The sequence below is a fragment of the Astatotilapia calliptera genome, chromosome 5, assembly GCF_900246225.1.
Source record: "Astatotilapia calliptera chromosome 5, fAstCal1.2, whole genome shotgun sequence".
Lineage (NCBI taxonomy): Eukaryota > Metazoa > Chordata > Actinopteri > Cichliformes > Cichlidae > Astatotilapia > Astatotilapia calliptera.
Genome location: NC_039306.1, coordinates 19,508,913 through 19,521,087, shown reverse-complemented (window position 1 = coordinate 19,521,087; position 12,175 = coordinate 19,508,913). Strand labels below are relative to the sequence as shown.

The 12,175-nt window shown below is 34.5% G+C and overlaps 1 protein-coding gene across 2 annotated transcripts; it reads left to right on the top strand.

Annotated features, from left to right (window-relative positions):
• The first annotated feature begins 645 nt into the window (after positions 1-645).
• On the top strand, positions 646-9,763 carry LOC113021691 (uncharacterized). 2 transcript variants are annotated; one of them, XM_026166393.1, is made up of 8 exons: positions 646-898; positions 2,688-2,729; positions 2,882-2,962; positions 3,186-3,290; positions 6,080-6,120; positions 6,246-6,312; positions 9,459-9,499; positions 9,591-9,763. In XM_026166393.1, exons 1-8 carry the CDS (start codon positions 718-720, stop codon positions 9,687-9,689), a joined length of 657 nt encoding a protein of 218 aa, XP_026022178.1. In that variant the 5' UTR covers positions 646-717; the 3' UTR covers positions 9,690-9,763. The 2 variants fall into 2 exon arrangements, with proteins under 2 accessions (XP_026022178.1, XP_026022179.1); XM_026166394.1 differs by lacking the exon at positions 2,882-2,962.
• The last annotated feature ends 2,412 nt before the right edge of the window (positions 9,764-12,175 follow it).

The following is a 12,175-nucleotide window of genomic DNA, read 5'->3' as shown; positions in this document are numbered from 1 at the left end:
TCTACGTCCATCTCCTGTCAGCAGACACTGACAGGAACTGAGCTGCTCTCTATGGCAGAGCAGAGTTTACCTGTTAAGGTCAAAGTGACATGTTTTTACACATTAGAACATAAAGGAGGACCACATAAGTCTCTGCATAGTAACACGTCCTCCATCAGCATACAAAGTAAGTGATCATAACATGCGGCTCTACAGTATACCTCTGTACAGTATGTGCATAAAGTTTTAGCTTTTATAAACCAAAGAATGAAACTAAAAACTGATTTTTATAAAGTTTTTCATTTACATGTAACCGATGTTACATTCTTAAATAAACTGCAATTTGTTTGAATTTAAGAGTCAATTTAAAACAAAATTTCCACTGAGTAACATGTCAGAAATTACAGCTGTTATACAAAGTGAGTAAATACTAATGCAGTTAACTAATATGAGGATGTTTGGCAACGGTATCAGTAGAAAAAAACAACTTCTCTCAACTTGTCGGTTGTTTGGTGTGAGGAAAATGTAAATGTGCATAACATACATATATTTCTCTTATTAGGTTTTATTTTCAAATAAATGAAACATTTCTTTAATTAACTTGAGAAATCTTTACATTTTTTAGCCCCTCGACCTGAACTGACAATGAATCTAATGATGATCACAGAAACAGACTCAGTCACAGTGAAATGTCAGACTCCATCATCTGTTTCTGTGACTCAGTGTTTTTTGTACTTTATGAGAAGAAGAAAATCTACGTCCATCTCCTGTCTGCAGACACTTACAGCAACTGAGCTCCTCTCTATGGCACAGCAGAGTTCACCTGCTGAGGTGGAAGTGACATGTTTTTACATGTCACAGCATAAAGGGGGACAATACCAGTCTCCTCACAGTAACATATCCTTCATTAACATACAAAGTAAGTGATCACAATGTGCTGCTCTCTATTATACCTCATTACAGGATGTGCATTTATTTCTACAAACCAAAAAGGGAAGCTAAAGCCTGATGTTTATAAGGTTCTGTTTACCTTTAACAATGTAATCACCAGATATTAGGAGGTGATACATATTTCCATCCTTAAATAAACTGCCTATCTCTTGAATTAAATTAACTCCGTCCAGGGAGCAGAATTCTGAGTATTGATGGATGTATTTACAGTGCATTATGTGTTATGTACTGACATCAGATGACAGCAAAACAATATCATAGGGCTTCAGCTACCGATTATTTTTAGTAATTGAGTAAGCTTCTATTTTAGAAATTATAAAGTTTATTGCATATAAGATATAAGATCTGTCAAAAAAATTGTATTTAAAATTATATGTAAATTATATATATATATATGTATGTGTGTGTGTGTGTGTGTGTGGGTGTGTATTTATATAAAATGTATTTTAAGAAAGCTTTATCTTAAATTAAAAAAAAGTATAAATAGTTAAAAATATCGTCAAAGGTCCAATAAAACAAAACAAGATATATGTGTAATCTAAACTATGGCACAAAACAGATGATACGATGGTCTAGATGTTAATAATTAATATTAATAATTCAGTGTCCAACCTAATAGCTCTCAGGTCAGCGGATCAGAGTTTAAATGCCCATTTATATTTTATTAGGTTGTTAAAAAAGTTTTTATTCCTATATTTTTAAATATTAATGCAGTTTAATTATCACATTATCTGATATGATTTCACTTTCAGTGTGAAAAATGTTACAAGAGTCTTCAAGTTAATACGGTTTAGCCCCTGTTTGCTGCAGATACCACTTCCATGTACAATAAGACTGCTACCGTCAGCCTTCAGCAAGCTGTATGATTTAACCAGTCTGGTGTCAGACTCAGTTAACAGATCATCTGCATATTTTAATAGTATTTCTGGAGGTTTACTGCAGATTTTTTTCTCTGTTTAAAACAAATAGCGGTGGATGGAGCAGCTGCAGAGTTTGCTTTTCTTCACGCCAGAGTTTGTTGATCAGGTGCTTTGATGACGGACTCACTCACTAAAGTAAAGGTTTTAATGGTGATTACAGGAACATCGCTGCTGTTTTGACATTAGAAACACAGTCTGTTTCACTCACCTTGACCTCACTGTCTCAGTAACGCCTCCACTTCTTTGCTCTTGCGCATAAACAAACTCCGGCTGCATGTTAAACTGTGTCAGCATCATCATCACTGTTGCCATTGTGTTATCAGTGTGTGTGGGATCAATGTTGTCAAACCTTTTATTCACACACTGCTTCTAAATACTTTTGTATTGCAGGTCGTTGTGTTTACATCGTTTAATACATCGGAGCACTACAGAGCCGCGTGTTAAAGGAAGCATCGAAGCAAAGACTGTGTCGAGAGTTTTTTATAATCAAAGTATTTGAATCACTCAATCATTAAAGCCCTACAACATTGTTTAAGTGTTGTAGGACTAATTGTAAAACATTGACACTGGGCTGTTTTATGACAGTATTGCAGAAGTGGAAGAAAAATGCCTTTTGTGGTGAATCCACAAGAAACTTAAATAATGAAACAATCACTACACAATCTTCTTTTATTGCAGCTGAAAAAACACTTTGACCTTTGCTCCTCCCCCGTCTATGGACTTTACAAGTCACACAATCAGGAAAAACACAATTATTGTTAAGATTTTTATAAGTAAATAAAAATGCCCAGGTCAATTGCTGTGGTGTTTTTTGACATCTAGAGATATTCGTTTCAGTGGGGACGACTTCTTCTGTGACCACACCAAGGACATCTTCAGGTTAGCAAAATTTCTTTAAATTGCATATTCATCACACTAAGAGGATTTTTCTTTGCATATCAGTGAAGTTTCTTCTTTGCCTACATGCCATTCAACATACTTTGCTGTTCTCAGGACCGTAAAATAAGAGATTTGTTGGTTTTTAACCGTAGACATTTCAGTAGACCCAATTTCTACAAAGCTCAGCACTACAGGGACGACTTCTTCTGTGACCACACCAAGGACATCTTCAGGTGAGTGAAATTTTCTTAAATTGCATATTCATTATACTAGGAGGGTTTTTCTTCAAATATCAGTGAAGTTTGTTCTTTGCTACATGTCATTCGGCATACTTTGCTGCTCTCAAGACCATAAAATAAGAGATTTGTTGGTTTTTAACAGTAGATGTCTTTCTTCTTTACTTTCACCAAAATTGGAAGTAAGACTGACACTTGTTTGTGGTCTGTGCTTTTCTAGTACCTTCTGCTCATAAACTTCTACCTGTAGTTGCAACTGGTTTTGGTGTAATTGTGGGCATCATCTCACTGGGAATGGCTCTTGTCTGCGTGAAAAGAAGAAATGGTAAGGACAGTAACAATTCCTTATGTCATGTATAACCCCAAAGCTTTTCTACAGTCTGAGGTATTTGTGATCACACTATATTATAAAAGGTTTATACACAAAATCGACCGACCAGCTCCACCGCCGTTCTGTTCATAAACCGACTGATTTCCTCTGACCTCCATATCTTTTACTTCTCTTACATACTTACACGCTTTCCCACAATTTTCTTATTCCTCTTTAAGACTCAGCATTATGTTTCAGCTGCTCCGCACCAACACTGTACCTCACTGCTTCAACACAACAGTGAATATATTAACTCGCCCAGCTCTTTTAATCTAGCTCTTACTCTATTGATGTCACATCCTAACGGTGTGTGGTGACTTTTAGAGGAAGGAAAGCAGAGACATACCCCTCCTGCCCCCTAATACATTAATTCATTAAAAAAAATAAAAAAAATAAAGCCTCCCTTGTCATCTAACAAACCCTATTTTGGCAAATTGCACCAGATTAAAACATACCACTCTTTTGCTGCACTCTCCTTGGTAGTCTTCACCTCTCTGCACTCCCTCCTGCCTATAGAATTGTAAAATGTTATTACTGCTATAGTTATCTAACTATTTACTATTAGCTAAAAATGATCAGTGGTGATGATCCTGATTCTAACATGTATCAAATATATCTATATTAAAAAATAATCTGAGCTGAATTAACAGCACAAGAACTCTGTGACGTGATTAACTGCCAATATGTACAACGAGATTAAATATCAATGAAAAAAGTAAGTAAAATAAGTTTTAGCATAAACAGTTAAACTCCGTGCATTTGGTCAACTAAGTGATTACTCCGAGATATCAATCTAAAAGTCTTAATGGAGCCTCCAAATGATCCGCTGGACATGGCAGACATTCCCTTCTCTATCATTAAAACTTTCAACACCTTAAAGGAGTTATTAAAGATTTCTTGCATCATAGGCCAAAGTGGCCAATGAAAGCACAGTCAGTGTTAAGTTGTCTAGCACACTAGTCTTGTCAAGGTCCAGAAGTTTGTCTACAATGACAAAACAACTAGTTGCAAACTGTAGGCAAATTTTGGTATCAATCCGATACCAGGTAAATTAACAGCAGTATTGCCAATACTGATACTTTTAATCTATAAAGAGATCTTATGTAGGGGAGAACAGTGTATCATGATTTATGAGATGCATTATCGTGTTAGGGTACCTGGGTTGTTGACCCAGTGTTTTCTGTTAGAGTTTTGAGTCTTGTTTATTCATTCTTATGTTCTCTGTGTGTCTTATGTTTCACAGTTCAGTTTGCTTGTGCTCAGGTTTATCAGTATTTTAGTTTAGGTTGTCTTGGTTGGTAATTGGTCCCATTCATGTCTTTGTCTTGTCTCTGTGTTCCAGAGACACAGAGATAAGACAAAGACATGAATGGGACCAATTACCAACCAAGGTGGCTGTGTTCTACCTGTGTTTTGTTCCCTCATTTGCCCTCATGTATTTATTGTCCATCTACCACCGTCACGTGTCACAATCTCCCTCTTGCTATGCCCTTTCCATATGTCCATTTTGTATCTGCCCTTAGCCCTCCCAGTTTTCTTATGTATCTATCAACCAAGCAATAAAACTCTTGTTAAGTTCAGTCTTGCTGAATGAGTGCTCTGACTTTTACTAAACACAATTAAAAAACACAGTAAAAAAATACTTTTAGCTTTTCTAATATATTAAGTGTGTTTTTTAGAGACTTGGGATGTAAATGTGCCAGTCTTTAAAAGACTTTGTGTCAGCTTCTGTTGTTTAAATGTGCTACGGGGTAAAAAGCATTGACATGACAAAACAGAGAAAGGTTTAGATATTTTTCATAGTGCATGTTTGAAGTATATTTTTTAATTTAAAAAATATATAGTAAAAATGTATTTAACAGAGTTCAGTGGGGAGCATACAAACTGGATAGAAGCAACCTTTGATCCAACTGCATTAGTATCTGTCCAATACTGATACCAGCGTTAGTATCGATATTATCGATATTTGGCTCGATCTGCCCACCCTATCACACACTCATGAGAATGCCTGTCCCCACATAGATTTCAAGTAGTATTCTGCTTCCAGAGTCAATTGACAACTGCTGCCACAAAATGACAGGGTTTTTTTTCTCATACCTGTTTGGATGGATGCAAACATGTACGCCAGTGTGTTTGTGAAATGGACTCAAATGCAGAACATGAGAGGAGATGGTAGTGAGCTTTAAACAAAAGGCGAGCCTTTATTAGATAACAAGAAAACAAAACAAAACAACATGAACAGTGGTGAGAGCTAAACTAAAACCTAAACGGGAAAAACTAGGAAAGACTATCATGACTATGAACATGATTTTGAGCAGGAGCATGAAAGAAACTATGAAATACAAACATAAATGAAAACCTGAACTAGAATAAAACTCAACTTAAACCTAACTGGTAATACCAACAAAAGAACATATTTTCAATATAATATAAGAAAGCAAAAATACAAAATGAACTCAAAATGGACAAAAAAGGTATGAGAGAAGCTTAATGACAGATTGCTGTTTGAGATTAAAGCAGAGAACACTTTAGTATGTATTAACTAACAATCACTTGACAATTAATGCTTTTCTTTTTCTCCGTGATGTAACATCGCTGTCAAATCCACTATGACTTTAATTAATTAAATATTTATTCTTTAATCATTTCTGGTATTGTGTTTAATAGGATATCCTTGAGTGTTGTCTTTTTCTCCCCCTGTGTGGTAGTTTTTATACTGATTTTTGTTCTGCCTTTTGTTGTAGATAATTTTTCAAGCGCAAAAAAAACTGGCCGAGGAGGATGGGTACTTTTCTTTTTCTTTTTTGTCTTAATAAAATTCCCTTTATCTACTAATAATTCACGTATTTAATTACAGGTCATTCATGACTTCTCGTCTTACTCCTTTTCTTCTCTTTTTTATCAAACAAGATGTCTCCAAATGATACTGAAGCCTTCAATATGACCAGTTTGGTCCCTGGTGATGACCCACCTAAAGGTTAGCTACTGCTTTTTATTTCCTTTTTTTAAATTTTGGTCTAAGGGTTGTTACAGTTGTATAACAAGTAACATTATTTTGATGAGGAACCAAAATGATATAATTTATTGTGCAAAGCATTTATACAATAAACACCATCTTAGTGCATGAATATCAGAGGGGTATACTACAAACCAAGATCAACGTAGCCAGGCTTTCTTTGCATTAGTGGACTTGAAACTAGGGATGGACCAATCCGATATACAGTATGGGTATCAGTCTGATCCTGATGTAAATTACTGGATCAGATATCGGGGAGAAAAAAAATTTAATCAGATACATTAAATATCACAAAAGTACCTCACAAAACTTGCAACATGGCGCAACCCACAGGGAAAGAGAAATGTTCTGAGGGTGGCATGAGGTTGGTAAGGAAATCAAATGGAGTGGCAAAATCAAAGTTCTTTTTATCAAACACATATGCAGGTGGTCACATATGGTTAAAATGCACTAAGTATACATGATTTTCATATAAATATAGTCTGTAACTTAATTATTTTCTGTAGCCCACACTTTAGTTACATAAAACATGCAAATTTTAATTTTATGCACTGTATAGCCTGTATAATAAATAAATATGTAGCCCAATAAGTATAAAATCCAGAAAGCTACACAACATGTGGTGGTTGCTTTAAAAACACAAGTCTAACTTTCTAAAGTTTCTAAAGTCCAAAGTTTCACACTTTTTTGGTTTAAAAAAAATCAAATTGTTACATGCTTAAATTTACAAAAAATGTCAGAAATCTGCATTGTCATGAACAAAAATTTAAACCTAGTTTTTCGCTATTTGTTGGGTTAGCACTCTGAGGTCCAAAATATAACTGGCTGCATTTTTGACAACTTTTGATTTTACATTTGTATTTCATGTTCAAATTGCTTCATTTTATTTTTTTTCTGCCTTGCTTCGTATAGTTCTTTTCAGCTCAACCTCACGTGTCTGAATGTAGTTGTTTTTTCATTTACATACTGTGTTAACACAACTGATCTGAAATCACACAAAAAACATAAAATCCCAGTAGTATTTTTTACTTGTTGAGTAAATTATTTTTACAACTTGAAATGCAAATATAAATTGTACATTTTGAAAACTTAGGCACATATTTTGTAAACATATACAGCTAGTTATCCAAAAATGCAGCCAATACAGCTGTTTTTGTTTTTTAATTTGTACAACCATTTAAAAATATTGCTATAATTAAAATGAGAGAACAATCAGGTGTCACAGTAAGATGCCCCACAAAATTATTTGTGCCAGTAAAAAAAAAAATAGTTTATCCATCACAATACAGAGGAGAACACCACAGGGATAAACCCTGCAGGCGTGACTCACTCCTCTTTTTCACCTAGAGACAGTGTTTACATTGCAATCTGCCTTTGTGACATTCATTAGTACCATCACTCAAACACAAAACAAAACAACAACTACACAACAGACTAATTACACAAGACAACTCAACACACAAACTAGATAATCCATGCTAAAAGTCACAAATCTCCCTCATCTCAAAACTCTCTCTCTCACTCGCTTGCTCTGTCTCGCTGTCTACCTTCACTCCCAGCTGCACCTTATGCACAATCTGTGGTATTCATTTTATTTCTGTCATCCTGTATTTTATGTATATAAGATTTAGATTGGTTATTTATGGTTGGTTTATACACCTTTGTGTATGTATGTGTGCATATGTTCATGGGTTATATGGCCCAAAATACATATCTCGGTATTCTTTAGCTGGATGGTGATATACAATAGATATCTTGATATTTTTTTAAAGCCATAAAGTAAGAACAAAAAAAGAATTCCTAATCAAAGCTGTGTCCCAAATCTCACATAGGCACTTTTATTAACATACAGCATAGATGTACATGAAAAAATTACTCAGAAATAAATTGTCAGCATTTATTAAATACTAATGCTCCATAAATAAATGTATTACTCTGCGAGGCTCCTGACTACAGTATCCGTAATGCTCCTACAATCCATCAAGCGGTGGGGCTTCGTAGCTTTACCAAAGTCGTACTAAAACATTTTTTGACAGATTGCTGAGCACCGTGAACCACACAAAATTACAGACTTGGATGCAAATATTCTGATTGGCTGTCACGGTCTCCAATCAGCTGGCTAGCTACTGGATTCTGAAAAGACAGTCCAGAATGTAGCTAAATCCAGTGGAGTGGTTTGGTTTAAACTAGATTAAAACCAACAAGGGTCGTAAGAAATGATATATTTTAAAATAAAATAATTAAACATACTAACCGAAAATGGATTTAGCAAAGTCTCCTTTTGGAATTGGATCCAGCTGACCATGATCATGGTAACCATTCACAAGATCATCACAAGTGTACAGAGCACTAAAATAAACGTGTTAATCTATTTATATTACTGCTCAGTGAAATCTTGGTGCTGCTGTCTATTTCTAAAGTAACAGCTGTAAAAGCTCTAAAGGGTTAGACTGCATGCGATTAAACACAAAAGAGACTTGGAAATTGTAGTTTGTCACCAAATAAATGAGAAATTAATTTTAGTGATCAAATAGATATTCCCTGTGATAAACAATCTACAAATGTAACTGATCACTTTTCTAATCTGTGTTCTAGTAGCTGCAATTACAACAGTTTCAAAACAAAAGTTTGTTAAAAGAATAGGACCAAGCAAAAAAAGATTAGATATTTTCTACTTCGCCATCTGAATGTGAATGCATGCCATGACAATGTGACATGTTTGCTGGGCTTTTTTTTACTTCTGTTTTCTACATGTTGTTTATATAAAATGGTTTCCTTCAGTAGTGAATCGATATTGCACTTACTGGATACTATAAAAACAAGGATTAGTGAAAATGTGTCACTACCAGCCAATTGTAAGCCAAAAGTTCTAACATAGACTGGTCTGGACCAGGTAATGTGTTCATTATAGGTTACCATAGTGATGTAGGTGGTAAAAAGAGATCCACTTTTGTGACACTAAAATCTCCTGCTTTACACTCAACGTACCTTGCTAACCCAATAATTTTCCTTTATGGTAAACTCCTCAGACATTTTCCTATTTCATACACATACAAGAAGACATACAAAGTGAAATAAAGGTAACTCTGGTTCTGTGTTACTCACAGGGTCTAATCAACTCAAAAGACAAGAGTCTCAAACTGAGGATGTAAGTGAGACAAGTGCATCCTCAGCATTTAATATATTTACTACAGAAAAAAATACAGATGCAAATAACTTTTGCTCTATTTTTTTTCTAGTCTTCCTTATACCACTTGTACTCCAGCATCCCCGAGGAGCCAGATAAAACACCTACAGTGAAAACCGACCTGGCATACAGCACTCTACAGGCACGCTGAAACACATTAAAAATAATTAACTGGCAGAAAACAGAAGATAAGACTAAATGGCCATTACACACTCAAGCCATATTGATAAGACAGGAAAATATTTTTCTTTCTTTCTTTCTTTCTTTCTTTCATTTATTTTGTAGGAATCTCACCTGGATAATATTTCTACTTAAGACAATAATTTCCAAAAGATTAATAGAGAATTATTGAACCCAATTTAACATTTTGTAATGTGCATGGCTTGCTTTCTGGTGTCAGCCCAGAGATTTGTATTACCAGTGCAGTATTATTCAAGTAGTTATTCTATGTTCTACATAATGTGTTCTGTAGAACATTATGGAGTCTTTTTATATACTGTCATTACTGTGTCTCACAAGGGCAGTGCCAGCAAAAATGCTGGAGCTTTCTTTATGTTTATCTACCTTGTTAGGAATGATCTTAATAAGGGCACCACTTTTAAAAGAAGAAAAACCAATAAAGCAATTAAGCTGATCTTTACTGATTAACCATTAATTTAGAGATTCTAATAACTAAATTTGTTAAAATCAGCAGGAAATCTAAATAAGTTTTTAGTTTAATCAGTCTTATAAAATAGACTATTGGTTTGAAACCAGTTTATAATAATTACAATCACAGTTATATGTCAATAGTCAGTGAGGTTGAAGGATTTGAGAATTTTGCAAAGGTTGGCAGCATTCATTCCTATACAACATAGGTGTCAAACTCTGTCCCGCGGGCCAAATTTGGCCCGCAACCTAATTACATTTGGCCCGCGAAGCCATACCAAATTACTATTAAAGCTGGCCTACTGGTATTATACAGCTAATATATATATTGTTTAGTATTAAGCTTTGCTCGTTCCATATTCAGTTTTTCAGCAAAACTTGTTTGAGTCCATAAGAAAAGATTCATTCTTATATCTAGAGGAAATTTTTTTTTTCAATAAATATTAATGTTAGCCCGCGACTTTGTTCCAGTTTTGAATTTTGGCCCACTGTGTATTTGAGTTTGACACCCCTGCTATACAACATTAATTATGCCAACATTTGTATTAAAGAAAAAAATATTTACAACAGCGCTGAGGAAAACCAAACAAAGATCTAACTAAAAACTAAGAGAAGAATATATGTGCATGTGAGAAAATTTCCTCACCATGTGCTTCAATGTTAATAAGAAATGACAAAAAAGAGAGCAAAAACTGCCTTGGTGTAAGAAGGAAAGGAGATCTGATAGTGACCATGAGAAAACCACCTGATCCACCAGACACGTTTGCAGAAAATGCATTACTGCATGCAGACATTGCAGGGGAGATGATATATGTAAAGCCAAGAAGTTTCTATTGACCATGGATGGTACAGTATGAAATACAGTCCTTCTATACCAATACATGGCAGCTGCATTAAACATTGTCTGTATTATGTTCAAGATATTTTTGTAACAGGATATGTTTTATTCTTTTGGACACAGATTCACATGAGTACACACACAGACAAAAAAAACAAACTGTAAATCAAGTTTTTTCTTAAATATCATTGGCTTTAAAACAAGAACAAATAGAATAAAGCCATGTTAAAATCTACACTGTCTTTCTGGTAATTTATATTATTTCATCAATGTGAATTTTAAAAAAGTAAACAAAATATGAATGTACTTCAATACTAAAAAGGGAAACCGTCTCATTGTGCAAATTTATATCTGTTCATGTTCTCTAAAAGCAGACCGTGAATAAAATTTTCTTGTGCAGATGCCGATGAAGTACATTTAAAAGTCTTGCCTTGAAAAAGTGAAACCCAAATATATAATTAAATGCAGACCACACGGGTGAGAGAACAACTCTGCATTCTCTAGCCTCTATTTCTATACTTCATATATTTACATCAGCCCCAGCATGAGAACAAATGAATACTTCAACATTACATCGCTATTTACAATTATGGTATTGCATTTTTGACTTGTGTATTTTTTCCAGTTCCATTCTTGATGGTTTAACAAAACACAAAACATGAGCTGGCTTTACTTAGCCATGAACTGGTAATTTATTTAAAAACCAGGTCAACTGTGATAATTGATCTAAATATGAGAATAAATGCTGTGCCTTTGAATTCTAATTGAAATTAGCACTTTAACTAAATAAAGTGCACATTATCAAGTCATTATCAAACTTTAAGTTTTATAATTACTTTTAAAAATAGTTAAGCATTTATGTTGCCAATAAACAAAATATCTTTACAGCTGGGTTTGTTTGTTTTTTGGACAAATTCATTCTTTTTAAGGATGTGCCCAGATATCTTTTTGTTTTTTCTTCAAATCATAACAGCACATTTGCATCAGTGTGCATACCACACAGGTATGCACACGGGTGTTCACTGCTCGTAGACCCAAATTACACCTTTCTTGGCCGCTACTTCGAAGCACATCTGTCCTGCGTGCTGCACAACAACATTGAATATTTAGTATTTACTGCTGTTTACACTTAGCTAGATTAATGCGATGGT